General features: G+C 33.6%; 1 protein-coding gene across 8 annotated transcripts in view; it reads left to right on the top strand.

Moving 5' to 3' along the window:
* Positions 1-27,818, top strand: part of USP25 (ubiquitin specific peptidase 25) — a 140,796-nt gene that overhangs the window by 108,388 nt on the left and 4,590 nt on the right. For 3 of the 8 annotated variants that reach the window (XM_029939122.1, XM_029939121.1, XM_029939127.1), the window contains 6 exons: positions 4,907-5,020; positions 6,999-7,094; positions 16,930-17,108; positions 19,402-19,480; positions 22,503-22,582; positions 27,223-27,346. In XM_029939122.1, the coding sequence (XP_029794982.1) occupies positions 4,907-5,020; positions 6,999-7,094; positions 16,930-17,108; positions 19,402-19,480; positions 22,503-22,582; positions 27,223-27,346 (672 nt within the window). Of the gene's footprint in view, positions 1-4,906; positions 5,021-6,998; positions 7,095-14,799; positions 16,430-16,929; positions 17,109-19,401; positions 19,481-22,502; positions 22,583-22,819; positions 23,073-27,222; positions 27,347-27,818 lie in introns of those variants that run through there. The other 5 variants (XM_029939125.1, XM_029939124.1, XM_029939126.1 and 2 more) reach the window with 4 other exon arrangements.

Here is a 27,818-nt window from a genome sequence, read left to right as displayed (position 1 = left end):
CATTCTTTCATGCAATATGTTTGATAGTAAAGTACTAGATATTCTAGGTTAGAGTATTATTAGCAGGATAAATGTGATCTTGCAAAGTGGTTTATGCACATTTCAGTAGTGTCTTATACAAAATTGTCATTATAATCCCTGTATTGTAGCTCTCAAGTATGTCTTTTTATAGCAACAAATTGACTACACTGGTATTATAACTGTGTTTTCAGTAAATATGACATCCCGAGAGATGTTAATTCAAGAATTTTGTACTACAAAAACGTTCAGTTGTGGGAGTTACTTATTTTTTTTAAATTTTTTAATGTTTTTTTATTTATTTTTGAGAGAGAGATCGGAAGTGGGAGAAGGGCAGAGAGAGGGAGTCACAGAATCAGAAGGAGGCTCCAGGCTCTGAGCTGTCAGCACAGAGCCTGACACGGGGCTTTAACTCACAAGCTGTGAGATCATGACCCGAGCTGAAGTCGGACGCTCACCCGACTGAACCATCCAGGCGCCCTGTTACTTATTTTTTTTTATAAGTGAGCACAAGCAGCTATAATCCAGGTTTCATGGCAGCTAATTTTAGTATTTGAAGGTTACCCTCTGAGAGAACTGAAGGGAACAGGGCATATGATTTTTCAACACACAGTTTTCTACTTTAGTGAACTTAATCTCGGCAATAACCTGCTAATTACAATGAGGTCTTTAATATGATAGGACCTTGATTAAACAAAATGTTCAACTGATAAAGCATTCTGTTAATTATGTTTTGTTGAATGAAATAATCAAATTACTTTTTTATTTCACTCCCTGTTTGAAAAATTTTTATTATATATTATTTTACCATAAAATGTATTAACCTAGATTTTTTAAAATATTCCAAATTTTGCAAATGACCTGGAGACTCTAGATGAGCGTGTGGACCCCTGCTAACTCTAAAGCACTCCTGGAAAATGCTTCTTGTAATGGATCTGGGATGTCTAACTTCTTGGGGCCTGGTAGAAGAGGAAAATGTAGGGAGGTAGAAAGGGTAGAGAAGTAGATATAAGGGAGAAATATTTTGCCTGATATAACAATATAATATGTTTGGCCCTTTGCTAATTAGAAATTTTAGTTGTTAAAGCCACATTATAATTAATAAATACCCTCCTTTTAACTGTAATCAAAAAGCCAAAAGTATTAATTTAGCTTAATATAGAAACATTTTCTTTAATTTGGCTAATCATGTGCAACATAAATTTGCAGAAACCAGCACTTAAATTTTGAATGCTTAAATTACTAATACGGATATCATCTTGTAAGCCTACAACCTACTGTGTCACCTCGACTTGAGAAAGGAGGATAGCACTAAGACAGTATGCTAGAGAGCTAGTGGAAATATTTTTCCATTGGGCTCATCTTCTGGAATAGCATCAGCAGTCGGCCCTGGTAGTTTGTATAAATCCTGCACTATTGTTAAGAGTATGTTAATTAATCATGGCTATCTGAAGGATTTTGCTCTTGGTCTCATGATTAGTTGCTTTGAATCAAGTAAACACGTACTGGTTTTTCTCATTCAAAGGTATACATAACTTACACTAAATTACATAGGTGAAAAGAGTGTTTAGACTTTGGGATTAAATAGTCCTGGGTTTTTGAATATTGGTTTTATTTCTTAACTATGCAAACTTAAATGAGGGGCTTAATTTTTCTAAACCTGTTTGCTTTTACATAAAATGGAAATTGTGGGATTAGTTAAGATGATTTTTTTGAGAGTTCCTAGCATGTAGAGTAAGTACTAAGCAGCTGTTAGTTTCTTTTTGTCACATAAATACTAACCATTTCACAAATATACAGTAGATTAAGTTCAAACCTTAGTTTCTAAGAATTCCCTGGAAAGTATAGTCCTAGAAACCAGAGAGAGATGCTCTGTAAATGTTTACACAGCTTACTTTTTATAAGAATGACTTTCACTTTAAGTGGAATATTTTAGGAAATTTAAAAATATAGAAAAGTATACTTCAAGAAAAAAAATCTGTATATTCCCACTATTCAAAGCTCTAATCACTGTTAAACATTGGTATGTTCTTTTTCATTCTAATTTTTTTGTATAGGTTTGGGATTTATTATTTTGGCTGAGGTACTACTGCATATAAGATTTTGTTGTATCTTGCCTTGTCTTCTTTTAATCATTTAACATTGTAACATAACCATTTCTCCATGTTAAAAACTTTGTAAAAAAACATTTAATGGTTTAGTGTTATTCCATTGAGTGATTAAATTCTTATTTACACACCCATTCCCCCATTGTATATTTGTTTCTACTTTTGCATTATTATAAATAGACTGTTACAAAAAAAACTTCTTCTGTATTTCAGTTTATTTCTTTAGAATACATTCCCCATAGTTGAATTATTAGGTTAAAAGATAGGAGCCTATTAAGGGCATCAAGGAGATTGTAGTTATTTAGCTTCCTAATAGCCCTTTCATGAGAAATCACTTTTTAAAAAAATCCACTTAATGAATTTCAGGCAACTAATAAAAATCTTTTTATTTTAATTATTTTTGGAACTTCTATTAACTGAAGAACGTATTAACTTTTTTTCAAGTTTAGCCTTTGTTATTCTATAGGGGGCCTGACCATAATAGAAAAAGATAAATACACATGTACTTTACTTTAATGAACCCTCATATTCTTTATCTGGAAAAATCTTATGGTATTTTAGGATGCCTAGACTTGATGAATGATACAAAAGAATTATTATATTCACCCAAAGCTTCTTCTGTTTTTTACCTTGCACCCTTATAACTTGTCACTATAATGTTGTTGAAACTCTTGTGTGTTAACTGAAAAGATTTATAAAACATTATTTTTTCCTAAGTGCAACGTTTTTTCTCCAAAGGCACTATGTTATTTTATAAGGATCAGTATTCTAAGTAACACGATTACCAGTAGCTACTTGCCTTACATTTATATTCTTTCTTCTTAAAGTAGTATTGTTTTAGATTGGTTTGATTGTGAGAAATTTTTCACCACGATGTCTGGACAGATCTCCTAATTTACCTGCTTAGATTTCACTCTTATGACTAGAGGCCTAGCACAATTATTCTTCTTTCATATGTTAGAAGGATTAAAAATCCTTAATTAAATGTCATGGGCTAATAAGTATATCTCTCTGTGTACGTATGATAGTAATATTGGGTTATTCTATTCAAAGATCAGTACTTTAAAGTAATATAATAGTGTTATAATATTGGTAATACTTGTCATTATAGAACCACTATTGTGTTATCAGGTATTGCATTAGCTGAATATTATCTCTTGTGATCACAACAACTATGCAGGTTGGTTATTTCCTCTTGAAAAGTTGAGAACTCAAAATAAGGAAACCTTTTCTAAATATGTTTAAAAATAGCATTTCTTTAAAAAGGAACAATGTCAGTCTTGGCCATTAGTTTTTGTTTTATCGTTTAAACTCCTTTTGCGTCTGTACTTCTGGAAAATCAGAAAATGTTCTCATCTCTAAAATTTACTTAGGGGCACCTGGGTGGCTCCGTTGGTTAAGCATCCGACTTGGGCTCAGGTCATGATCTCACAGTTTGTGAGTTTGAGCTCCGCATCAGGCTCTGTGCTGACACCTCAGAGTCTGGAGCCTGCTTCAAATTCTGTGTCGCATTCTTTCTCTGCCTCTCCCTTCACTCTTTCTCTTTCTATCTCTGATAAATAAATAAATGTAAAAAAAACAAAAAATGAAAAAATAAAATTTACTTATATTTCAAATCGACATAAACTCCTTCAAAAGGAAGTACAACCCCTTTCATTCCTTTCATTGAAATTTTTTGTTTATGTCAAAACTAAAGTTTACCTTTGCTTCAGAAGAGTAAAGCTACAAATTGAAATTACCTAAGAAAGCTGCTTTTGAGCACCTTAAGTACTTGTGAAGTTTGCTTATATGATAAATAGTGAAAATATGCTAATTATAAATTTATTCAGAAGTTCTTTGTGAAATCTGGACAGTATTTTGGGGGTCTATTTGTTTGAGGGATTTTTGTTTTGAGAAAGCAAGCATGAGAAGGGGAAAGAGAGAGGAAGAGAGAGAATTTTAAGCAGTCTCTACACTCAGTGGGAAGCCTGACCTCCCTCCCAAGATCATGACCTGAGCCGATATCAAGAGTTGGACACCTAACCTACTGAGCTACCCAGGCGCCCCCAGATAGTATTTTGAATGAAGATATTAGGACCTTTGAGTGTCCTTTTCTGGATTTCACTCTGGCTTCTACTCAATTAGTGTGGATTAGGGAAATTCATAGAATTTGCTACCAAAGTAAACAATAAAAAGAAAGAAATTTGATTGGGTTGTTAAAAAGTAATGTGAGCAGCTTTTTTTCAGTAGATTTTTCAAGAAGCAGGAATTCATGAGACACTTCTATATAAATACATTGCATAGGACTTTCATAGCAGTACAGAGTGAGTTTAACACAGTAGAGTATAGATATTGGATATACAATTACTTATTAGAAAGGTAGAGCCATAAGAAATAAAATTTATAAATTCTCTTGAGTTCAAGGAGGTCATGTCTTATTTTGAAGAAGTTATCAGAAAAGGATTTATGGAATTATTAGAATAAAAAAAAGCTTCAGTTACAACTTACAGATAGCAGTAGGAGCTACAACTACAGTATTTATTATTTTTAAGGATTTGGTATCCATGTGGAAATGCTTTGTGGAAAAAAAAAGAAAAATTAGTGGTTGAAATGTAAAAGGAAAGCTATAGCTCTTACGTTATTACTTGATTAATGCATTCACTTCTAATGTTAGTGTTAGGTAGTCATTTCATACCAGCAAACGCAGGTGTTTTTAAAAGACTCATGAATCTCTGCCCTTTACACTTGGTATGTCCATTGTTCTCTTTTCTAATCTTCATACTAATAATTTTTTTCTGCAGAAACCCGAAAATACCACAAGCCAACCACCTTCTAACCAGCAAGTTGTAGAGGTCGCGATTCCTCATGTAGGGAAATTCATGATTGAGTCAAAGGAGGGGGGTTATGATGACGAGGTACCTTTATCATAGATCTCTGCACTATTCTTACTTGTGTTTGGCTATTTAATCCACATATTTGGGGCATGCATGTACCTTCACCCTTATGTCTATTGCCACATAACATACTGCTTACCCACCCGTGATCGGAAATTACCTTACCAACCGCTAACAACTTTGAATTTCAAATGAAAGTTTAAGTAGAAAGCTTACGGAATTTGTTGAAAGAATAATTTTATGTTTCTCAAATTAATTCTTTATGTAGACATATGATCAATTTATTCTCAGATTGATAGCTTTCAGTAAGTTTGTTTCACTGTAGCAAAAACTTGAACAGTTAAAAATAGTTTTTTTCCTCTTTTACTTGAATTATGTATTCTAATACTTTGCCCACCATTTCCTGTCAGAAGATCCTCCAGCATGATTGAAAATAGATCATGGATATTCTTGCTTCTGCTACCTCCATATGAATGTGAATCAAGTGATTCATCATTTCTGAATGCCTACCAGTGCCTTATACACTGTGGCAACTCCATTTTATCTCTGCACTCTTAGTTCTTTCTCATCTACTTAGTTTCCTAACATTATAAAGAGGCAGTTTTGCTTCCTATGATATGGTTCTTGAGAATCCAGATGATAATGTGCTGTTTTTCTTACCCCATTGGATCCCTCCTTTTCCCATTTTCTTAAACCTCTTCCATTTGATCTTTTTTATATTTAGCGAACGGCCAGTGAAGCTGTTTCTGAACAGTAACACAGGGAAGACCTTGAATTCTGTCATTTGTTAGTTTTTACTGGCATGGATGAATTTAATATATATTAAATAGTTTTTTTCCAAGTAACTTTTCTTCAACTTACTCCAAAGTTACAATTAAGCTATTATGTAAGAATTAATCACCAAAATCAGAAACGTCACAAAGACATTAATATTTCTGTGCCAATGTAAGAAAACATGAGCAATGAGGAGAATGAGAAGCTGGTTTGTAAGATAGGAACTGGACAGAAGGATTTTCTGAAGCAGATGTTAGGTATATTGTGACTCAGAGTGTATTATCAAACTATGGGTGATAGTTTCAGTGAATCAAGGTTATGGGATGCCATCTTCTTTATTGCTCTAATATGATACCCTCATATTAGAGTGCCTTGAGTTGTTTCATTTTGCAGGTATTTTAAACTGTAAGCAGCTAAGAATGAGAAGCTACTATAAAAACACTTAAGTATTTACTACTTAATAGTATGCTGTTCCAGTTAACTATTTTATTACCATATTGGTGCTTGAAAGTTATGGAAACTGGCATGTTTTTAATACAAATGTTAATTTATTGATCAAGCACCTCAGTGCTTATTTTAGAGTGAGCCTTCTGGTATTTTAAAACACTAGCATTGTGATTAATCATTTAACACACCTTTTGTGCAAATGCTTATGCTATTGGCAGAGATGCATTTTGTTTTGTTTTTATAATTGATTGGAGTGACAGTTTAACAGTGCATGTACCTCGGAACTTAAAGTCATGTGGATGCAGGGCTGCAGCTTATTGACCTGTAGGTTGTAGAATTATTCAGGGGTGTCCAGCCGACAGGCAGGAGTGCAAGTGAAATTGAGCTCATGTTGAGCTCCTCAAACCTTGAAGAAGAAACACTTTTTAAAATAAAAAGCGTGTTGCTTGTTCTAAGTGGTTCTCAGAGAGCAGCACGTTTTTTACATTTGTCAAGAGGAGGTGCCTTTTTAAAATTCTAAAGTGTAGAGAGGGGGCCTCTGTGCCAACTGCAGACCGCACAGAGGCCCCCCGTGGAGCTAGCTGTGGCCCTGTATGGATGCTTTTGAAAGATACTTACGTGCATACTGGATCATATGTGCTCTAAAATATGCAGCAGTTGATTTATAAATAGTGAAAAACAAAGGACTTTTAATTTGCATGTAAAGAAACTCATTTCTTATTTTTTTTATTTTTATGTTAACCATTCAAAAACTCTTACTTTAAATTCCTTGTGGCAGATCATGATGACTCCGAACATGCAAGGTATTATCATGGCGATAGGTAAATCCAGGAATGTATATGACAGGTGTGGCCCTGAAGCAGGGTTCTTTAAGGTACAATTAACATTTTCATTTATTATTTTCTATTTTTTAAATTAACTTCTTAAAATATTTTATTTTCTTGAATAAAGTTTGGTTTCCTATATAATTTCTCCTTTCCTACCTTAGCTACCTGATGATCTGAGGGCTTCTTTTATACGTGAATGTGGGACTGATACTTTCTGTTGTTTGTTTCTGGTAACCCAGATAATTTAACGACAACAACAGAAAAGGCATTTTACCTGAGTTACGCTAATAATGCACCTCTGGTTCATTAGCAGAAATTTCCGTTGTGTTTTTATTTTAAGAGAATAAAAGGAATTAAGCAAAAATAGGAACTGAGTAACTGCTTCTGGTATTGTTTCTTTTTTTTCTCATTGGTAATACTGTTGCAGGATTATTTACCTCATCACCTGGGTTTTCTGTCTCCCTGCTTCGAAGAATGAAGAGGTAGACACAGAATAAAATGAGCAGCAGGTGAAGTTTATTAGAGCATAACAGTAAAAATAGTATGAAAACTCTCATTTCAGAGAGGGGGCATTCAAAGGTCAGTGCCCAGGACTGTAGGCAAGGATCTTTGTTTTATAAAGTTTGGTCCTTCCCCCTGGTTCCTTCTCAGGCTCTACCCTTATTGGATATTTATTGATACCCTTATTGCTTATTATCAGTAACTCTAGGTACTGGATTGTCCATTGGCTCAACTCTGTTGTGTGAAGAATCAGACTTTGGGCCAACTGTCTCTCATGTAACATAAGTTTTATGGTTTTTTCAGTTAGGTATTTTGATTGGCAAATTCCTGAGGGAAACCTGAGGGGCAGGGGAGTAGGTGGTGTCTGTTACATTCCTAAGAGGAACCTTACATAAGCCTGAGGCACTGAGCTGTGGTCAGATGCTCCCAGCATGGTTCCAAAATATGTGTTTTCCCCTAGCCAGGGATCTCAGGTCTAACCTTCCCCTCTCTGCCTATTTTATCTTCTTTTCCCTATCATAATACTATTAGTTAGTATGCCAATATTTTTTTTTCTTAAACTTTACTACCATTTGATATTAAATTGCTTTCTTCATTTGGTTGTTTCAAAAATGATTTGTTCATTTATTTTTGTTTCTTATTCACTTATGTTTTCTCCAGGACTAATTTTTGACATCCTGGTCATTTCAAAACATGTGAAACCACCAAGCAGTCACATTATTCCATGCCACATCTTTTTTTCCTTCTCTAATACCAGATCTTTATGGTGTTTTGATTACAGTATTATTGGTTTTATGTTTTTGAAAAATGAAAACACTGTATGTTTTGTCATTTTATTTTGGTTTACCAAAGATTTCAACTTTATTCACCTTTTGCCCCATTTTTAGTGTTTTTTCCAAAAAATAACAGAACAACTTTATGGAGGTATAGTTTGCTACAAGGAGCTGTATGCTCCCTTTTTTGACCTTAAGAATCTAAGATTTTCTCTTATTTTTCTACCCATATCTACTCAGTCTCCAAAACGCTGCTTATTTTCACTATTTCTCTCATTCTGTAGTACAAAAAAAGGCCTTGTGTATCGTAGCTTTATATCAGTAAACACAGCAGAGCGACCCGCCATCTTGGTGCGCCCAGGACTAAGGAGTTTTCTGAAGGAGGGTATTATAATTACTAAATTACAGACTGGTCCCCGGATGAGTTGATCACCCTATTAAGATCTATGAGAAAGGATGAAAACTGCTGCTTAGCAGGGGAAGGGGGTGGGGTGGGAGGGGAAGACCCAAAACTTTATGTTTAAAAATTCACCTTTATTTTTCAGGTATTTCCATATTTTCTTTTCTTAAAATGCCCTGAATATATCTTTTCCAAAGTTTTTATCTATTCCTCTTGGGAAAATTATCTGTCATTTACAGTAGCATTGTCATTTTTTGGTCACGTTGGATAGGTATCTTTATGTGCTGAACTGTAAATTTTACTCCTTTTAGATTAATACCTGCATATGTTTTAAAGAGCCAGGTGATTATACACACTAAAACAACAGTCACATTGCACCCTGACTCCTGCCATGTAAGGAGTAACAGCTTCCAGTTGTTTATTTATCTATTACTTCTGGCATGAATTCCATGTCTTAAGTAAACACACAATGCTTGTATTTCTGTGATTCTTAGTTGACACATTTCCTATTGGATTCCTCACTGTAGGATATGAACAGTGAGCCCTCCACACACGCATGCACACGCACACACGCATGTAAAATTTTTGTCATTTTGATTAAATCAGAACTCTCAGTTTTTATTATTATTTCTGTGTATGCTACGGAGGATTGGGTGGACTCATAAACATTATTACTTTTACATTTTTTTCCCCTTAAGCTTTTATTTTCCTTGGAGTTGTTTTTGTTTTGCTTAGTTTTCCATATGTGTTATTGATGTACTTCTAAACTCTCCACCGGTTGTCTAAATCTCCTTGTATTCCGTTGTCACTTTTAACTTCTAGGGGAAGTTTATTGTGGAATAAGCTTATAAATAATAGGCTTAATAGAAGACGTCTGTTTTAGAAGTCTGTTTCCAAGCTTTATAAACTGCTCAGTGACTGCACTGATTTTCCTTTACCCCCAGTATATAACCGGTATCTTGGGATCTTTATTCACCAGTGCCCTGGGGATGCCTTTTGCATCTTGTCCTTTATATATTTTATATATTTCACATAGTTTTCTTTTTCGGTTTACCCTCTGATTTTAAGACAGCAGTAAATCTCTCAAGTTTATATCCATGTATATTTATTTTCACCTATCTGTAATTGAGGGATGTATATGTGTGTGTATAATCTTATGTAAACATTAATCAATTCATAAATAATGTATATTTTTGGTGTAGGTAAAATGATTAGCTTTTGCAAAATTCTACTGATACTATATAATTTTAGAAAATTTGTCATGTAAATAACAAAAGTAATATGTACACAGTGCAGTCTATTCAGTAATATACAGGTGTCCAAAATAAAACTAATAATGTCAGTCTCTGCCACTGCCCTGGGTAACCACTGTTATCACTGTGGAACTTTTCTGATTTCTCCCTTTTGTTTATACAAACATGCATATGTAGGGAACATTTTTTTTCCACTTTTAAATCCTATTAACATTATTTTGTAACTCATATAACTCAAATATATTGTGGGCCTTCTTTTTTTTTATATGGTGAGTATTAAAGTGAAGACAATATATCTACCACATTATCTGTTCTGTTTTCATGGCAGTTGATTCTAATCAATATTAGTCAGCCAGTATTCACAAAGTATATATGTAGCACAGTAACTAACATGATGGCTGCTAGTATCTTACTTTTCCCCTAAATTAGATATAGCAGATTTAAAAAAATTTTTTAATGCTTATGAGGAAAAAGGTGTATATATCTCTATCTCTCTATATATACATCATCTGTCACATTACCAAAAAATGTTTATTTGGTTTATTTTATATCAGCTTTTTGGCTATGAGAAGTTTTTCAACTCTGTGCCTTGTTCTAAGTAAGGACTTAAGTATGTGTTTTGATAATATCAATTTTTAAATGTCATATATGTTTGCTAGTGGTAAAACCACATGATGAAATGTTGCTTTTTCCTGATAAAATATAATTTGGTGAGTAAAACTTCTCTCTGGGCAACTCAACTTGGTAAGGTTTAACCTCTTAACTAGGAAGCATCACCAGCTCGGTCTCTCATGGATCCTGTATCAATCACAGGCACAGAATGTGAGACTTAATAGGCAGGCAGAGCTGGAAGAATAAAATGAGGACAGATGCGTATCTGGGTTCTTTTCCCAATTTGACTGTGTTAAGACTAGTTTCCACTGTTAACAGAAAATCCCCAAATATAGTGGTTTAATTAAAGAAAGATGTTTTTGTCATGTAAAAATGAAATTCAGAGAAGTGCAGTACAAGACTGCTGTGATGAGAAAATATGAAAGCCAGAAGGAAAATATTCACAAAGCACTTGTTCCTTATATGTGTATGTACACTGGGTGCGGTGGGAGGGTCATATTCATCGGGTTTGTATACTTTTTCCATTTACTTTGAAAGACATTAAAATTTTTTGTGTCTTTTTTCGGGGGGTGGGGAGCTGTACCTATTGTAGTGCCCTGAAGATTTTAATGAAATACTAACACTTCTGTACTAACGAAACTTTTATCTTCCTAGTTATTTCATTGTTTCATAACAGTTTTTTCTAATTGACATAATTTTATCGGTTATTTTTATTTTTGAAATGCCTATTATTATTATCCCTTTGTTTACTCAAAAGATATATTTATTATTGTAACATAAAACATGCCAAAAAGCACAGCTCGTGAGCCTGCAGCTCAGCGCTTTACCAGAGTGAGCACTTAGGTGTAACTGCCAGTCCGGCCTGGGGCATTATAGTTCTTCGGAAGCTACTTTTGTTTCTCCTTCCTATCACTCCCACTTTCTCCCACTACCCAAAAGCAGACATTATCACACTTATATCAACATAATTAAGCTTACTGATTACACTTGGGATCTTTTACTACAGTTCTTTTTTTGTCTGGCTGCTTCTCCTTACGAACATGTTTGGGGCTTTAGCTGTGTTAGTGGATACAGTTGTAGTTGATTCGTTCTCCTGGTATCCCAGTGTATGGCCCGCACTGTCATTTTTTTCCATCCTGTTGTTGGGCATATTCAAGAAGTACGTATTGTCTCCTTATATCAAGGTACTGTCTTAAATCTAATGTACGTAGCTAGAGAAATGATGGACCGAGTTTCTGCCTTACTGAAGCTTATCTTTTAGTGGGAAAACAAACACTAGTTCGAATTATAATCATATGATGAAGGAGCAGTGTGACGTAGAAAAACATATAATGGAAAAACAGAGCTGGTATCTAGAGGGCTTCTTAGAGAAGTTCCTCCAAATAGTCCAAAACAGAAGGTTTTGACTAATGCATCTTTTTTACACTGACTTGAAATACCATCTTTATCGGGTATTAAATCCCATTTATAAGTTGGGTCTGTTTGGGTCTCTCTATTCCGCCGATGTATTTTTCTGTTTTTTGAACACTATGCCTATGTATATTATGGATCATTGTAATATATTTTGATGTTTTGTTGGAAAAACACTCATTTTTGTTCCTTCATTAATGAAAAGTTTGTCAAGTCTTTTTTTTTGTTGTTTTTTTATGATTTTTAGAATCACTTGCCACCTCCCTCCCCAAATCCTTTCAGGATTTGATTACACTTGCATTATGTTTATGCCTTAATTTAGGGTGAGATGGATAAATTTTTTTTTTTTTTTTACTATTTTTAGTCTTCCCTAAAAGGAACATGATATGCCTCTTCATTTTTGGTCTTATGTCATTTAGTAAATAAGGTTTTATAATTTTACTTTAGCAATAGTCAAATACCTTTCTTCTTTAATTATTCCTAGATGTATAAAAAATGTTTTTATGAATTGAATCACTTACCCCTACTTTATCAAGTTATTGGTATGGTAGGTAATGGGAGAGCTAATTAATATCATTTATATTGTATCTAGTTACCTTATTGGACTCCTCATGTTTTCTAGTAATATTATTTTAGTTGAGTCTTATAATTATTTCAGTATACTCTTTCCCAACAATTATCTTATTAGTGGGATAATTTTCATTACACTTTTTATTTCATTACCATTTTTATTTTGTTGACCAAACTTTTCAGAATATAGTTAAATACTAAAATAATGGTAGTAAGCTCCTTTGCCTTTGCCTACTTTGTGATTTTCATGGAAGTGTCTCTATAGTCTTTTGTTTCAAGTGTGATGTGTAGTATTATGGGGGTTTTGTAGATTTCCCTTTTTAAATTAAAAACATTTTCTTAAATTCATAGTTGAGAGTTTCTTCTAAACTGGTTGGTATTAGAATTTAGAAATATTCTAATTCATCTATTGGAGATGTAAACAGATTTCTCTGTAATTAATCCTTGGAATGTAAAGATTTTAGCATTTGCCATCCCCTCTTTTTTAACCAGTGTAAACACTGATTTTGTATATTCTTTTGATCCATAGTACAGTTTATCAAAAATGGATGGGTGTTGGCATCTGTGTTCATAGATAAATTGCTCTATAGTTTTTAAATATTTTTCAGTAGTTTATTTTCATATAATGTTGGCCTTTTGCAATCAATGAGACTTTGCCCTTTTCTTGAGCTTTGGAGTACTTTAGATAGAGAAATCATTTGGTTCTTGAAATATGATGAAACATCATAGCTCTCAAACAGTGTGAACCTGATTCCTTTATTGAGCACAGATCTTGTGCAACTATTTCAGTTCTCCTTCAGTTTTATTGAGTCTCTTCAAGAACTTGGTAGGTTTTCTACTTTTTCAAAGCAGTTCTGTAATTTCTGTTTTCCTAGATGATCATCTGTTCAATCAAAATTGTGTAGCTTATTGGTATTATTTTTTAAATGAATCTTAAAACTTTTTTTCATATTTTTTGGTATTGTCACCTTTTAAAAAATTTTTTTAATGTTTATTTTTGAAAGACAGAGAGACAGAGAGTAAGTGGGGGAGGATCAGAGAGAGAGGGAGACACTGTCAGCACAGGACTCAAACTCAAAAACCAGGAGATTATGACCTGAACCGAAGTCAGATGCTCAACCAACTAAACCATCCAGGCACCCCAATATTGTCGCCTTTTTTATATCTGGTGTTGAATTTTCTCCCCTACTTTGGTTTTTCATCTAGCTTTTTGGAAAGAAAAGCTTTTGACTATTTCTTATCTAATTGCCACATTATTTTATTTCTTCTATCTTTAGTTTCCCCGCCCTCATTCCTCAGCTTCCTGAAATCTATTTTTTCTCTACTGGCTAGGTTGGAATTTTCCTTTGACTAGTAGTCTGGCTTTTCCTATAGGTTTTGACATCTCATGATCCCAATTATTAATATAATTTTGATTCTTTTGGGCTAAGAATAATTTGAGACTATCTTCTTAATTCCTTAGCGTTTAGTTTGGGGTTATCCTTATTTTTATTTATTTTAATGTTTTATTTATTTTTGAGAGTGAGAAAGAGACAGTGCAAGCAAGAGAGGGGCAGACAGTGGGGGAGACACAGAATTTGAGGCAGGCTCCAGGCTGTCAGCACAGAGCCAAATGCTGGGCTCAAACCCACGAACTGTGAGATCACCACCTTAGCTGAAGTAGGATGCGCAATGGATGGAGCCCCCAGGCGCCCTAGGAGTTGTCTTAATTTTTAATTCCTATTTGTATTGCATTGTGGTAAAAAAAAAATATAGCCTATATGATTATAATCCCCTGGGATTTGAAGTAGGTTTTCTTCCATTTTTTTATTTTTTGGTATATGGTCAGTTTTGTAGTCTGTATGTGTGTGCGCACACATGTGCACATGCGCGCGCGCACACACACATACTCTCTCTAAAGTCACCTAATCTTATTTCACAGATAAGTGCATTAAGACTTGGAGAACTTTGTGACCTGTTTTAGGTCACAATTAATAAGCAGTATACCTAGCTTTTGAATCTTAATCTAACTGATTTTTCCTTATATCTTACCGCCTTGTGAAGGTATTATATGTTTGGTATCTTCTGAGTATGTATATGGCTATATCAAAATAATGTTTCTAAATTATACATTTAGAATATGATTTTATAATAATGACTTAGAAAGGTAGAAAAAGTCTAGGTGAAAATTATTTGGACCTTTGGAATTGAAGATTTCAAAAACTAGTCTTATTAACTATCTATCTATCTGTAGATAGATGGGGAACAAACAAGAAAAGACATTCTATGTGCAGAGAACTTAAGAAACGGGCACCTGTACATCTGTGGGGAGACCAGCCTGACCTAGGTTGAGGCAAGTCTTTGTTCAAGAGTCGTAGGAATTAAGACCATATAGGTAACTTTGGGCCTGATTCATAGGACAATGTTAATTGACACATAATTTTAAAAATTATTTGCAAAGCAGTTCCACCACCTAATGACCAGTATTACATTTCATTTTGTGTATGTGTGGTGGTTTCATGGCAGTGTCTGTGGTAATTGACTTCATTGCCTGCACAGGCAGCCACAGTATGGAAAGGACAACATTCTAGGCAGTATTGCGAGGAAGGAGTAAGAATCAAATTGAACAACTCAGCAATGTTAACTTTACTTGCAATGATGTGAAGAACTCTGCTAACTATACTGGCATGGATCATTGGTTGAAAATTTGAAGGATTAAATATGATTGTAGTACATTTTAAACATCAGAAAATCTTTTTAGAAGGCAGTTCATAAATAAACAAAAATACTGGTAATTATTTAAAAAAATAATTTGTGCTGTTAAAAAGTGTTTTTTGTGTGTTTGAAAAATTACACATAGAAATTTAAATGTGCCTTACTACTCTTCTGGTTTCGACATCAATAGATTGTAACTTTGGCATTACTTGTGATAATTGGGAGAATCTTAAATAGGATAAAATCAAGAGATAAATATAATCTTAAAATAAAAGGGGGATATATGTTCCGCCTCACTAGGAGAAATCTTTGCTCTTTATGCAAAAAATACAGCCTCTGTTTTGAACAGAGGTTAAAAAAAATACATAACCATTTAGTGTTATAACTCCTTATCTTTAAACCTACAATATTACTTTAAGAGACTCAGTATACAGATTTATTGTATTTTGGTCATACTAATTTTGACCAAAAGCATGATACCTCAAATGTTTGAATGTACAAAAGAACTTGTGATAGTTTATGACAGTCATTGTCTGAGGACCATAAGAAAGAACAGTTATTGATGGTTTTTGTTTTGCATTTATTCTCAAAATCAGTACAGTTTGGTTATTAAATGAATATGTGCCCTTTTTTTCATATTTGGAAAATAGGAAGATTTTAGAGTTCTAAGCAAAGCTTATGTATGCTAATTAGGTATACAGTGAAGTGAGCCTTAATAATCTTACATGTCAAAATATAGTTCCCATGACTCTCTTTAACCACAGCAGTAAGACTTTAACATAGCATGTATGTATAACCAAAAAAAGCACAATGTATTTTCACCATAAAGCAATAATATTGTTTATAATACTAAACATATAGAGAAGACTTTTTATTAGCCTTCCCTGTAGTGAAATATAAGAATGCATGACTAGAATATTTTATTTAATGTTTGTCAGTTATATTTTCTTCCTTTTGTAAAATATAGTGTAGTATCTGGATGGCCAAGAATTGCTTAAGAAAGATATGCATTTTTCAAAAAATATTTTCTAATAGAATGGATTTTTTTATAATATATTTTACATGTGGCCCCAAAATTCTTATGGTTAATAGAGCTAATGGGATTTAGACTAAAATCCAATGTAGTGAAATTTTTATTTTTAATCATATGCATTTCTTATATGCAGCAATATTTGATGTGTAACCCTAATTAATATTCATTAATTATTACACTAATAAAATTCAAATATTTTTGAAGCAACAAAGAATTTGTTCTATGGTAACTATAATGTCTGGGCTTGCTTTGTCATTATATTTGGGTTCTTTGGATAAGAGATCCTTAGTATCTCAGTTTTATGATGCCTCTGAATAAACTGACAAGACTCCAATAAGTTTTACACAGTTATTCACATAGTAAGCTTAGGTGTATTGTTCAGTTTAATACATCTCTGAATTAAAACAAAAAACTATTTATACAGTGAAAAGATAAAGGAGGGCATATATGGTCAGTTTTAGAAAATTCTTTTAAACTGTGGAATACGGGACAATATTTGTAGATGTATCATGTGCTAACTTGTTTGTAATACTTTAAAGGAAGAAAAGCATATTTGACACAATATTTAGAGCTGTAATATGGAAAGATTTTAATTATTATAATTAATCAAAATTGGCATTTTGTTACATTTTCTAGGCAATTAAGTTGGAGTATTCAAGATTGGTTAAATTGGCCCAAGAAGATACCCCACCAGAAACAGATTACCGTTTACATCACGTGGTGGTCTATTTTATCCAGAATCAGGCACCAAAGAAAATCATTGAAAAAACATTGCTAGAACAATTTGGAGATAGAAATTTGAGTTTTGATGAAAGGTAATTAAAAAAAATTAAAATGTGAAATATCTAACTCATATTGTCAAATTGTCTTTTTAATAAAATTGCTTTCAGTGCAGTTTTTAAATGTTTATTTTATATATATACAAAGACCTATTTCAATAAATACAGCACAAAACTTAGGTTTCACTTAATTTTGTAATTTCTGGACTCTATAGTCCTAACACCTTTAAAAGCTGGAGCTAAAAATAATTTATATTGTTTTAGTACATTTTAATTACTGAGTTAGGCAACATAAAGATGTACAGAAGAGTAAAATATAATCACTGCCCCTTTGGAGACACCGTAGTTTAGGAAAATAAAGAACTGCACGGTGCATATTTCGAGTGAGAGAGTTCTCTATTGTGGGGAGCTAGCCGATAATTTGTGGAATGGTCAGCAGCGCTCAATGTCGGTAACGCCGCCCTCAAGAGGTGACAACTCAAAGTGCCTCCAGATGTTGCCAAGTAACCCCCTGAAAAGCAAAATTACCCTCGTTTGAGAGTCACTAGTGAAAAATATTTAACCTTATATAAAAATTAAATAATTAAACGTCCTCCGACATCAAAAGCCTTAAAATGGTTAAATTACAGTTCACCCTTGAACAATGTGGAGATTAGGGGCATTGACCTGCTGTGCAGTTGAAAATCTGCACATAAAGTGTGTAAATTTGTGTCTGCTAAAGCTTAACTCCTAATAGCCTCCTCTTTGACTGGAGGCCTTACTGATAACAAAAGCAGTAGTGAACATGTATTTTATATGTTGTAGGTATCACTTACAATAAAGTAAGCTAGAGAAAAGAAAATGTTATTAAACTCTTAAGAAAAATACACATTAGTGCAAAAATTCTGTAAGTGAACCCATGAAGTTCAAACCCAAGTTGTTCAAGGATCAACTATATTTTGGTGTACCCAAAAATGTTTTCTCTTGGAAATTCCTATAATTTTTGGCTAAAGTTAGAAAATTAAAATATAATTTATTTAGAATGAATGCCATTAAAAAATATTGGTCTCAGGTAAATATCAAAGTATTAGAAGTTATTTTTATTTTTTTAACTTTATTTATTTATTTTGAGAGAGAGAGTATGGGAGGGACAGAGAGAAAGAGAGAGTGAAAGGGTCCCAAGCAGGCTCCACACTGTTTGCATAGAGCCTGATGCAGGGCTTGAACTCACAAACTCTGAGATCATGACGTGAGCCAAAATGAAGAGGTGGATACTTAATTCACTGAGCCATGCAGGTGCCCCAGGAACTTATTGTAGATTATAGAATCATTTATGTTATCTTGGAGTTTGTAGTCCATTTTAATTCTGAAATAAATGACTATCCTTTCATGAATATCTCAAAAATACTGAATTAAAAATATATATAGCAGATGAGAAAATGAATAAAACAAAGCATTTAGGATTAAATTTCTGCTTCATCATGTGTCTGCTGTGAAATTTAGTATTAAATGAAATAATAAAATAGTTTTGAACAATATTTGATAGACAATAAAGTGCTCATTGAATGTTGGATTTTATTATATCTTATTAGTAGTCAAAGGAGCATCACTTATTTTACATGTAGCCACAGAGAGCTCAGAAGTATGATCGATTATGACCATTGTAATTTGAGCTGTCGGTACACCATGTTCCAGTGAATATATGCCGTTGTATTGGGGGTAAATATTAATGGGGTAATCACATTCACTTTTCACTCTTTTGTAGTTATTTGTCCCGAGGACTACAAATTCCTCAATTCATTTTGATAACCTAACTTGTCTTATACTTGAAAGGTTAAGATGCTTATGATAACTAAACGTACTCTGTGGAGATTTCTTTAACAATGATTCTGATCAGAAAATGCGAAAGAATGTCTCTATTACCTGAAATGATAGGCACAGTTTAGATTCCTGTTTTCTCTTAATGAATGAATAGTGCCATTTGAAGTGGGAAAAAGATTTAATGTCTCCTGAGCTTGCTTAATAGATCTATATTTTAAAAAAACATTTCATTTTTTTAACTTATGCAATATGTAATTTAAAAGCCATATATAAATATAACATACTACATTTTAGGTAACATTATTGATGCTGTCTTCATTATATACCTTGTAACTATCCAACATTAATCCAAAAAACATTTTCAATTAAAGTTTTGAGAGTTTGCTACTTCAAAAAAAAGTATTGCTTAGTGACAGCAGATCTTATTTTCATGTATGATGGGTAGTTTAGTTTTGTGTCACATACTTTTCACTTCTCACTTTTTGTGAATTTTGCTTTTGACTTACAAATACATTTCTTTTATTTGAAGGTGTCACAACATAATGAAAGTTGCTCAAGCCAAACTTGAAATGATAAAACCTGAAGAAGTAAACTTGGAGGAATATGAGGTAATGTGCCTTTCAGGAGGTTGAACTGTAGGCTGAGGAATTCTGTAGTTCCCTGGCCTTCCATTGCTGCACCGTCGAGCACGTGGGAACGGGAGCCGAGAGCAGGCAGAGCAGCCTGCCCGCGGGTCCCGCAGCTGCCAGAGGACGGGGGTGCCGGAGCCCGCAGTCTCGGAGCTGCGGAACGCCGACGCTGGGCCGTTTTCTTCTTTTTTGCTTTGTCGGGTGTCTTGGGGAGGAAGTTAAAAATTGGTTTGTATCGTTGTATGCCACATCACATTTGTCATTTCATCATCGGACAGCGCCATACACGTGAGAGAGGATGTGCATGAGTGCTCATATCGTGCCCGGGGTAATTTTTGTACACAGAATTCTATGTTAACTTTGGCTTTAAAATTCATACTATTTTTTTAGTTTACTAAATCAAACACCTAGTATTTCTTCAGACCTTTAAATTTAACTTTATACGTTGTCTTTTAAAATTTATAAATCCAGCACTTTTTAAAAATTAATTAATTTATTTTTGAGAGAGAGAGAGAGAGAGTAAGTATCAGTCGGGGAGGAGCAGGGAGAGAGAGAGAGAGAGAGAGGACCAAGCAGACTCATAGGGGCTCGATCTCATGAACATGAACTGAAATCAAGAGCAGGACGCTTAACTGCCTGAGCCACCCAGGCACCCCTATTTAGTAAATTTTAAGTTGATTTCATGAGTACCTGTGATTAACTTTGGTTGCATTTACAAACTTAATGACTTTAGATTCCCTTAAACAATTACTGTAATTCACCACATTAACATATAAGAGGAAGGATATAGGAAAATAATCATATTTTTATAAAAACCCTGGGATAACCTGGAATACAACCACAATATTCTACTAAAGAATGTCTCAAACAAAACAAAGCAAAAACACAAACTATATAGCAAATATCATATGGAACTGTGAACATTGAAGGCTTTCCTTTTGTGATGAGAAGAACAGGGATGTCTGCAACCAATACTGCTATTCAGAATTGTTCTGGAAATTCAAGTGGGCAGCAAGGCAACAAAGAAAAGCAAAAAGTAAAAGATTGGCAAAGAAGAAACAAAGTTATCATTACTTGCAGACTTACACCTAGAAAATAGAAAATCTACAGATAAAGTTATTGGAACTAATAGGAAAGCTTTCCAACCAGAAGAACCTCTGTCAAATAGCAATTTCAATCTTTCTACCAGCAATAGTTAGGAAATGAAGTTTAAAAAAAAGATGCCATTTACAATAGCATCCGGAACTCTAGAGTAGCCAGAACATCTTTAACAAAAGCTGTGCATGACTTTAGGAGACATTCAAGAAGACCTAAATAAATGGATAGACATACTATGTTTGGAAAACTTAGTATTGTAAAAATGTCATTTTTTCCCAGAGTAGTTTATTAATTCAGGTCAATCCCTGTCAAACTTCTAGCAAATTGTTTGATGGAGCTTGATAAGCTGATTCAAAAATTCTATGAAATGTGAACATCTCAGTCTAGCCCAGGCTAAAAATTAAGAGGTACTATTGTTAACCATTATGCTTTATAATAGTATTAACATAAGGATAGGCAATTTAGAACAAGAGAGCAGAAGAGAAAATCTAAGAACATACACAAATAAACATCCATATAATATATTCCAGAGATGACAAGCAAGTGAGTTGGTTACTTAGGCTACCCTGTCCCCAAGGTTCATGAAAATTATGATTTGCCTCAGCAGTCCATCCCCAAGGTTGCAACGTTAGATGCTTTTGTTCTGAAAACCCCTTATGTTTCTAACTGCAGAGCCATTACATCTTACAAGTATTTATAGGACATGTTTTTAGATTCTGTGTATCCCATATATCTTTATCCTGCTCTGAGTCACGAGCCCGGCAACCTTGGCCCACAGACCAAGTCCAGCCTACCACCAATTTTTATAAATACAGTTTTATTGGAACACAGTTACAACTATTTGTTTATGTGCTGTATAGGAGTGTTTTCACACAACAGTCCCAGAGTTGAATAGTGACAACAGAGACTTTATAGCCTGTGCAAAGCCTAAAACACTTACTAAGTCTCTACAGAAAAAAATTTACTCACAACTTCTCAGACAATTCTAATGAAATAGAGGGGCAATTTGAATACTTTCCCAGAAAAGCTCACTTCATACTTGCAGGATAAATTTTATCTTTATGTATTATTAACGCCTACTAATAGTATAAGATATGCCTTAAAAAATTAAAATTAAAAATTAACTTATATTCAAGGAGAATATAGTTGGTCAACTGATCTATATGTTTCTTACTTTCATTTGCTTATGTACTATGTATATAAGAGATTTCACACTTTTATTATCATTATCTTAGTTTAAATCCTATATTGAATTTAGTTATGGTTTTCCTTGAAACTGGTTTTTTAGTCCTATATTAGGCCCAGTAATTGGTTTTTTTTGAGGGAAGGACAGGTGAAATGTGACATGCTTGTATATTTTTCACCATACCTCAGATGAATAAACTACTCAGGTACAACATTTAAAATAAATTTATCATAAATTGCAAAAATAAAAAGTTAAAAATGTATTATGTTTTTCTTTTAGTTCCTTAATATTCTTCATCAAATAATAGTCTTCAGTGTTGATTCTGTTAGAGTAGACCTTCCTTTACCTCCTTCATCTCAGTTGTGATGCACATCTATAATACCATCTTAATAATATGCCTTTACAGATGAGCTTTCGAGAGAGAGAGAAAACCTGGTTGATTATCTTGCCTTTGCATTTCTGTCACCTTTTAGTGAATCATGGTTACTTCATTCCTCATTAATGTCTAATAATATTTACATTTATTATTACACTAATAAAGTGGTCTTGTGTATCTGAAACTAAAGTCTTGATTTAGGTCTTGTTTATCTTAATTTTGATTTCTTTGCTTCTGTTACTTTGAACAGTTGTCAGAATAATACATTGTTTTGTGAACTGTTGTCATTATGGTTTTAATATCTTACTCTGTGTACTTTTAATATTTTCTCTCACCTACAGGAGTGGCATCAGGATTACAGGAAATTCAGGGAAACCACCATGTATCTCATAATTGGGCTAGAAAATTTTCAAAGAGAAAGGTAAGGCGGAATATGAAAAGAAGAGCTTAATTTTTGCACTGAATACTATTCAGATATGCTCTCATCTTTAGAAATGATTTTGTTCACTGTACATATTTTTAATAAATTTTTAATTTTAGAAGTTTTAGATGTATAGAGAAATTGTATAGTTGGTACAAGAAGTTTCCATATACTCCACATACTTTGCATTTTCAATTAAATCTGTAAGGTTGGCTTTCGTGTCTTTGTATTTCTTAGCTCTCAAATACTACAGTTGACGTTTAGGATGGAATAGGATTCGATTAACGCCTGGAAGTTTGCTGGTGGCGAACACGCTGGCGGTCCGACACGCGAGGTTCTGTGTTCCGGGATGGCTGCCTCTCGTCTCCAGCCGCTCCCTGTTCTTCTGAGTCTAATCTTGACTTCAAAGCAGAGGCAGTGTTTCCAATATGATTCTTTGTCCAAAATTTCATTACTACAAAAAAAACCCATAGCTATAGAAAATCGATCAGCTGTCTTCTAAGTATTATGACTGCAGACATATTTTAGATCATTTTTCATTTAAAGTACAGATGGTTTTAAAGGAGTTCTATTCTTAAACTATAATATTTTTTATTTTTATTTTGTTATGAAGAACAAAGGATATTGATTTATATATTTACACATTATTCACTAGTTTGCATTTACTTATTCACATATTAATTCATATCCTTTAATATTAATGTACTTGACTAGTGATTTTTCTTAGACTAAATATATATACACATACATATATAATATATACTTACATTGATTATTAATTTGTAGGGCCCGGCAAAGTTATTTAAATTGAGCTGATATAAACTAAAAACTAGAAAGGTAAAAGGAGTTGAAGCTGAGCACTACTGACTTATGAAACTAGTTTTCAAGTTAGTTTCTCTAGAGAGCATTTGTAAAATGTCTTAATCTAATCTGTAATAAATTTCTATTTCAACTCCAATATACAAGCATAAGTCATATTTCTAAAAGAAAAAATTGTTTAGCATTTATTTATTATTGAGAGACACAGAGCACAAGCATGGGAGGGCCAGAGAGGGGGAGACATGGAATCTGAAGCAGGCTCCAGGCTCTGCGCTGTCAGCACAGAGCCCAGCGCGGGGCCCAAACGCACAGACAAGATCATGACCTGAGCCAGTCGGATGCTCAACCGACTGATTCACCCAGGCACTCCAACATAAGTCATACTTTTAAATCAGTAGAGGCTCTGTTTAAAATAAAAGAAACCACAAGTTGGCCCCCATATTTCTTAAGAATGTTTCTACTGTAGAGAAATGAGACAATTGAGTTTTTTTGGTTTGTTTTTGAGAAATGAGAGTAGAGGGAATGGAATCCACATAACTTTATTTCATTTATAATTGTGTATCTAAAATCAGTTTACAACTATAGACTTTTGAGTAGGACAAGCATTATTCTCAGATTTTTTACTTTCAATCTCATAGAGAAGTCTAAAGTCAATAGGTAAAAAATTATTAATAAGTTATACAAAGTCTAAAAACTAATTACAACCACATTACCCTTGAAGTAGTTAAAAATGGAAATTAGTTATAAAGGAAATAAAGGGCAACAAATATAAAAAAGAAATTGCCAAAGACAGAATACTCTATTGAACTGAAAATTCAAATGAATAATAGACTTAATCTGATCAATAAAGTGAAGCATATTTTCAAGGCTCACTATAGTAATAATATAGTTTGATAGGCTCAAGGAAGTGAAAAATTAATACTCATGAAACATGAAAATAACCAATTAACAAATTTAATGCTCAAATTCAATTACCATATTTCAAAAAACGTTAAAAACCAGTCATTTATGTTGAATCTTTACAGTAACAAGTTTCTCTGAAATTTAAGATATTTAAAAATAAATAGTTGAACTCTGGCACAAAATTCTGCTTTGTATCATCTATGAACTTCCTATTTGAAAATATAAGTATACTGTTATTGGAAAATATGTAGATCACTAAAGTCTTATGTTTTGAGACCACACTAAAATCATTTCTCCAAGGGGCACCTGGGTGAATCAGTCGGTTAAGCGTCCGGCTTTGGCTCAGGTCATGATCTCACAGTTCGTGGGTGCGAGCCCCGCATCGGGCTCTGTGCTGACAGCCAGCTCAGAGCCTGGAGCCTGCTTCAGATTCTGTATCTCCCTCTCTCTCTGACCCTCTCCTGCTCACTCTGTCTCTCTCTGTCTCTCAAAAATAAATAAGACATTAAAAAATTAAAATCATTTATGCAAATGACAAAGATCTTAATTTAAAAGAAAGTGCTATATTTTCAATACTCTGTAGTAATGCATTCAATTAAAAGGGTTATTGAATTCCTCCTTTTCTTTCTTCTCTTTCCTGGTTTTACATAACGAAGAGGAAACCTTCACTGCGATGTTGATGCAGTTTTGTTTTGAAAAGACAACACAGACCATTACTTCTAGAGCTGTGCTGTCTGTCCATCCTGGTGGCCACCAGCCACATGAAACAATTTATATTTAATTAAGAACTTTAAACCTAAAAATTGAGTTTCTCAGTCACACTAGCCACATTTTGAATGTTCGGTAGCCAGCCACCTGTGGCTAGTGGCCACCATGTCAGGCAGCACAGACACGATACTTCCATCTCTGCGGAATATTCTGTTGGGCCATGCTGCCCTGTTTGTAGGACAGTGTGCAGTGCCATCACTTTTGACTTAGAAAAGTTTAAAAGTTACACAAAATTAAAACATATTAATACTCGGACATAAATCATTATGTAATTTATAAGATAATTCACTTTGGCCACTGAAATAGAGTGCTATTTTTATTCGTAGCTACATTTTATGAGTTATTTTATTTTGGCTACAGTTTATTTCTTTAATGGGAATATTCAAGTTCACATTAAGATAGCTAGGATTAATATTTCTGAGAAACATAATTTGATTTTACAATTGAACGGAGTATCTAAGATCAGCAAGGCATGTATCTGAAGATATGTTTGTAAGCACTTTAAAGGTTGATCAGATCTGGATATTGTGTACTTCAGTAGAAAATGGGAACAGGGCTGTGGTTTCAGAGCTATTCTTAGAGGGGTGACTCAGGCCTTCAAGGCCAGATATGAATGTCATTCACTGAGACTTTTTAATAGGAAACTGAGTAGCTATAAAAGAAAAGGCAGCTGTGCCAGCAGACTACCTTAATTTAGTGGTGTAAAACAATATTTAGTGTGATTATCACTTTCTTCTTTTTTTCTTTCATAAATAAAACAAAAATCTTTAGCTGAGGTTTATATTACTTTAAAATAAAATCCCATATTCTTAAGTTTTCTCAAAAACAAATTCTTGGGAGAAGGCTTTTCAAAAAAGTGTATGAAATAACTTATTGTTTATGAAATAGTTTCAGGTGTGTCATTTGAAAGGCCATTAATGTGCACATTAATTTCCAATTCTACAATTGTATTCAAAGTACAGAATTCGTTTATATTTAAGCACATGAAATTAAATAATAAAAACTTAGTGTAACCTAGAGTTTTAAAAGTATTTCTTTATAATATTTCACCTTTTAGGATGTTACATTTTTCTGAATTAAACTATAAGAAGTTATGTTATAACTGGAAAAACTGGCACAAAGGAGACATCTTAGTATCGTTCATATTTCTGTTATACAAATACATAGCTGTATTTATTTCTTACACCTAATTGAGAGAGGGTAACTGGTTTAGAGGTAAATAGAATCCTCAGACATCTCTACCCTCCTCCCTTTTTAAAACCTAGTTTGAACTTCGTAACATACAGACTTCTATTAACTTAACATATTAATATTACTTACGTTAAACTTTTTATAAAGACCTAACCGCCAGTTGTTATGTTCTATGCTCTTTTTTGTGTGTGTTTTCAAATTTAGAAGCATTTTTTTCCGTTTCTACTTCCCCATTTCTTTTGGCTATTCTCCCCTCTACCGATTACTTTATCCTTCGTGATGAGAACCATGGATGCATATGGAAAGGTACCTGAATAGTCACTGAATGAAACAAATGATGTTTGTGACAAAGAAGCAAAGTAATCTGATCCTTTCTTCAAACGAAAATGACGTTATGCGATTAAAAAAGTAGATTCTTGGCTTTCATATCCGTCTAAATGGAAGACATCAGGGAACCAGGAGACGGGAACTATCTGAATTCAACAATTATGGGCTTTTTCCTCCCTCTGTTTTCTTAATTCCTACCTCCATTAGAAAAAATTTTTTAACGTTTATTTATTTTTAAGAGAGACAGAGTACAAGTGGGGAGGGGCAGATAGAGGGAGACACAGAATCTAAAGCAGGTTCCAGGCTCTGAGCTGTCAGCACAGAGCCCGATGTCGGGCTTGAACTCACAGACCGTGAGATCATGACCTGAGCTGAAGTTAGACATTTAGTTGACTGAGCGACCCAGGTGCCTCTAGCCTAGCTCCATTTTGTGTTTTTACTTTATGACATAACTATCTCCTGGTCTCAGATGTGACTGGTGCTAAAACAGTGCTGTCAGGCTTTTAGATGATACATTTACTGTAATGTCCTGGATAGTCTAAATGTATTCTTAAATATTTTATAATTGTAGTTGACTTTTTTTTTCTACAAAGATCAAATACCAATGCTTTGTGTTTCTTTTAATTTTTAAGTTATATAGATTCCTTGCTGTTCCTTATCTGTGCTTATCAGAATAACAAAGAACTCTTGTCCAAAGGCCGATACAGAGGACATGATGAAGAATTGATATCACATTATAGAAGAGAATGTTTACTAGTAAGTTGAATGTACATAAGTCATGTTTACTTTATTGTTTGGTCTTACAGTGAACAGATTTTCCAGACTCCTATGTAAGTGATTGACTGTACGCTCTGATGGGGAAAGCGTCATGATGATGACTATAATCTGGGTATAATCCCGTAAGATGCAGGAGTGCACTCAGTTCTTTATTATCTTTTCTCTTTATTAATCCTAAATATTGCATGTGGTAACCAGAAATATTCTTAATATAGGATCAAAAGAATTATACTTTTATATTTATGTTTTTCCATTATTCTACTATTCCCTTCTTTGGTGAGAGAAGGGGGGCTGCACAGGCCATGAAGAATTATTATTCCAGAAAAAACAACAGATTGTTCTGAGTTTGTTTGAATACAGTAGTAGATTTGGTGTACATAGTGTCAAACGATTCATTGTAAATACAGTATTCTTTTTTTTTTCCTCACCTGGTCATTGATAGTTTTTTTCC

The sequence above is a fragment of the Suricata suricatta genome, chromosome 5 (assembly GCF_006229205.1).
Source record: "Suricata suricatta isolate VVHF042 chromosome 5, meerkat_22Aug2017_6uvM2_HiC, whole genome shotgun sequence".
Lineage (NCBI taxonomy): Eukaryota > Metazoa > Chordata > Mammalia > Carnivora > Herpestidae > Suricata > Suricata suricatta.
The sequence above is the reverse complement of the archived record's forward strand: the minus strand, read 5'-3'. Positions and strand labels throughout refer to the sequence as shown.